General features: G+C 71.8%; 1 protein-coding gene across 2 annotated transcripts in view; it reads right to left on the bottom strand.

Moving 5' to 3' along the window:
• Window positions 1–644, bottom strand: part of ELAVL3 (ELAV like neuron-specific RNA binding protein 3) — a 36,417-nt gene extending 35,773 nt beyond the window's left edge. For both annotated transcript variants that reach the window (XM_011954792.1, XM_011954793.1), the window contains exon 1: window positions 491–644. In XM_011954792.1, coding sequence (XP_011810182.1) covers window positions 491–499 — 9 coding nt within the window. In that variant the 5' untranslated portion in view covers window positions 500–644. The remainder of the gene's footprint in view (window positions 1–490) is intronic.
• Between the last annotated feature and the right edge of the window lie 6 nt (window positions 645–650).

The following is a 650-nucleotide window of genomic DNA, read 5'->3' as shown; positions in this document are numbered from 1 at the left end:
GAGGACGAGACGCCCGCCTCCCGGGTGCGGCCGAGGCCCGGGGCGCGCGATCCGACGCCACCCGCTTTCCCAGGGCTCTCGGGGATGCCTTGTCGCTTTGGCTTGGCCCAGCACCAGTGATCGGGCCCTGCGTTTGCCTGGGCGGCCTGCGGGGTCTGGGCCTGGATGGAGGAAGCATCCTTAGCCGCCGCGGCCCCTCCCCCATCAGGCCTGCGGGAGAGGGGGCAATCCCGCCTCCAGGGCGGCGTCGGACGCCCTCCGAATCACAGCCAGGCTCCTTAAGGCCCCTCAGCCAAGCTCTAAGCGCCCTCAGCACTCTGGGCGCGGCCCTGCCCACTCTCAGGCCCCGACGCTCGGTCCTACCCCCCCAACCCGGGCCTAGCTAGGCCTGGTCCTACCCCCCCCTCCGCCGCACCCGCCCAATCTCCGCGGAGCCTGGGCCCAACTCCTTCCCGTCCCGATTCCCTTTCGGCGACAGGGGAATACCTACAGTGACCATTCTTGTGTGCCCGGCGGGCGCGGTCCGTGTTGAGGGGGGCTCCGGGGGTCGTGCACTCCTAGAGGGGCGCCTGATGCTCACGCCGGGGTCCCGCCCGGGCGGCCTCTGGTGTGGCCGCTGCAGATGTGGCGATGAAGGCGGCGGCTCCCTC

This window comes from Colobus angolensis, unplaced genomic scaffold, assembly GCF_000951035.1.
Source record: "Colobus angolensis palliatus isolate OR3802 unplaced genomic scaffold, Cang.pa_1.0 Scaffold39, whole genome shotgun sequence".
In the NCBI taxonomy this organism is placed as follows: Eukaryota; Metazoa; Chordata; class Mammalia; order Primates; family Cercopithecidae; genus Colobus; species Colobus angolensis.
This window is presented reverse-complemented; position numbering and strand designations above follow the sequence as displayed.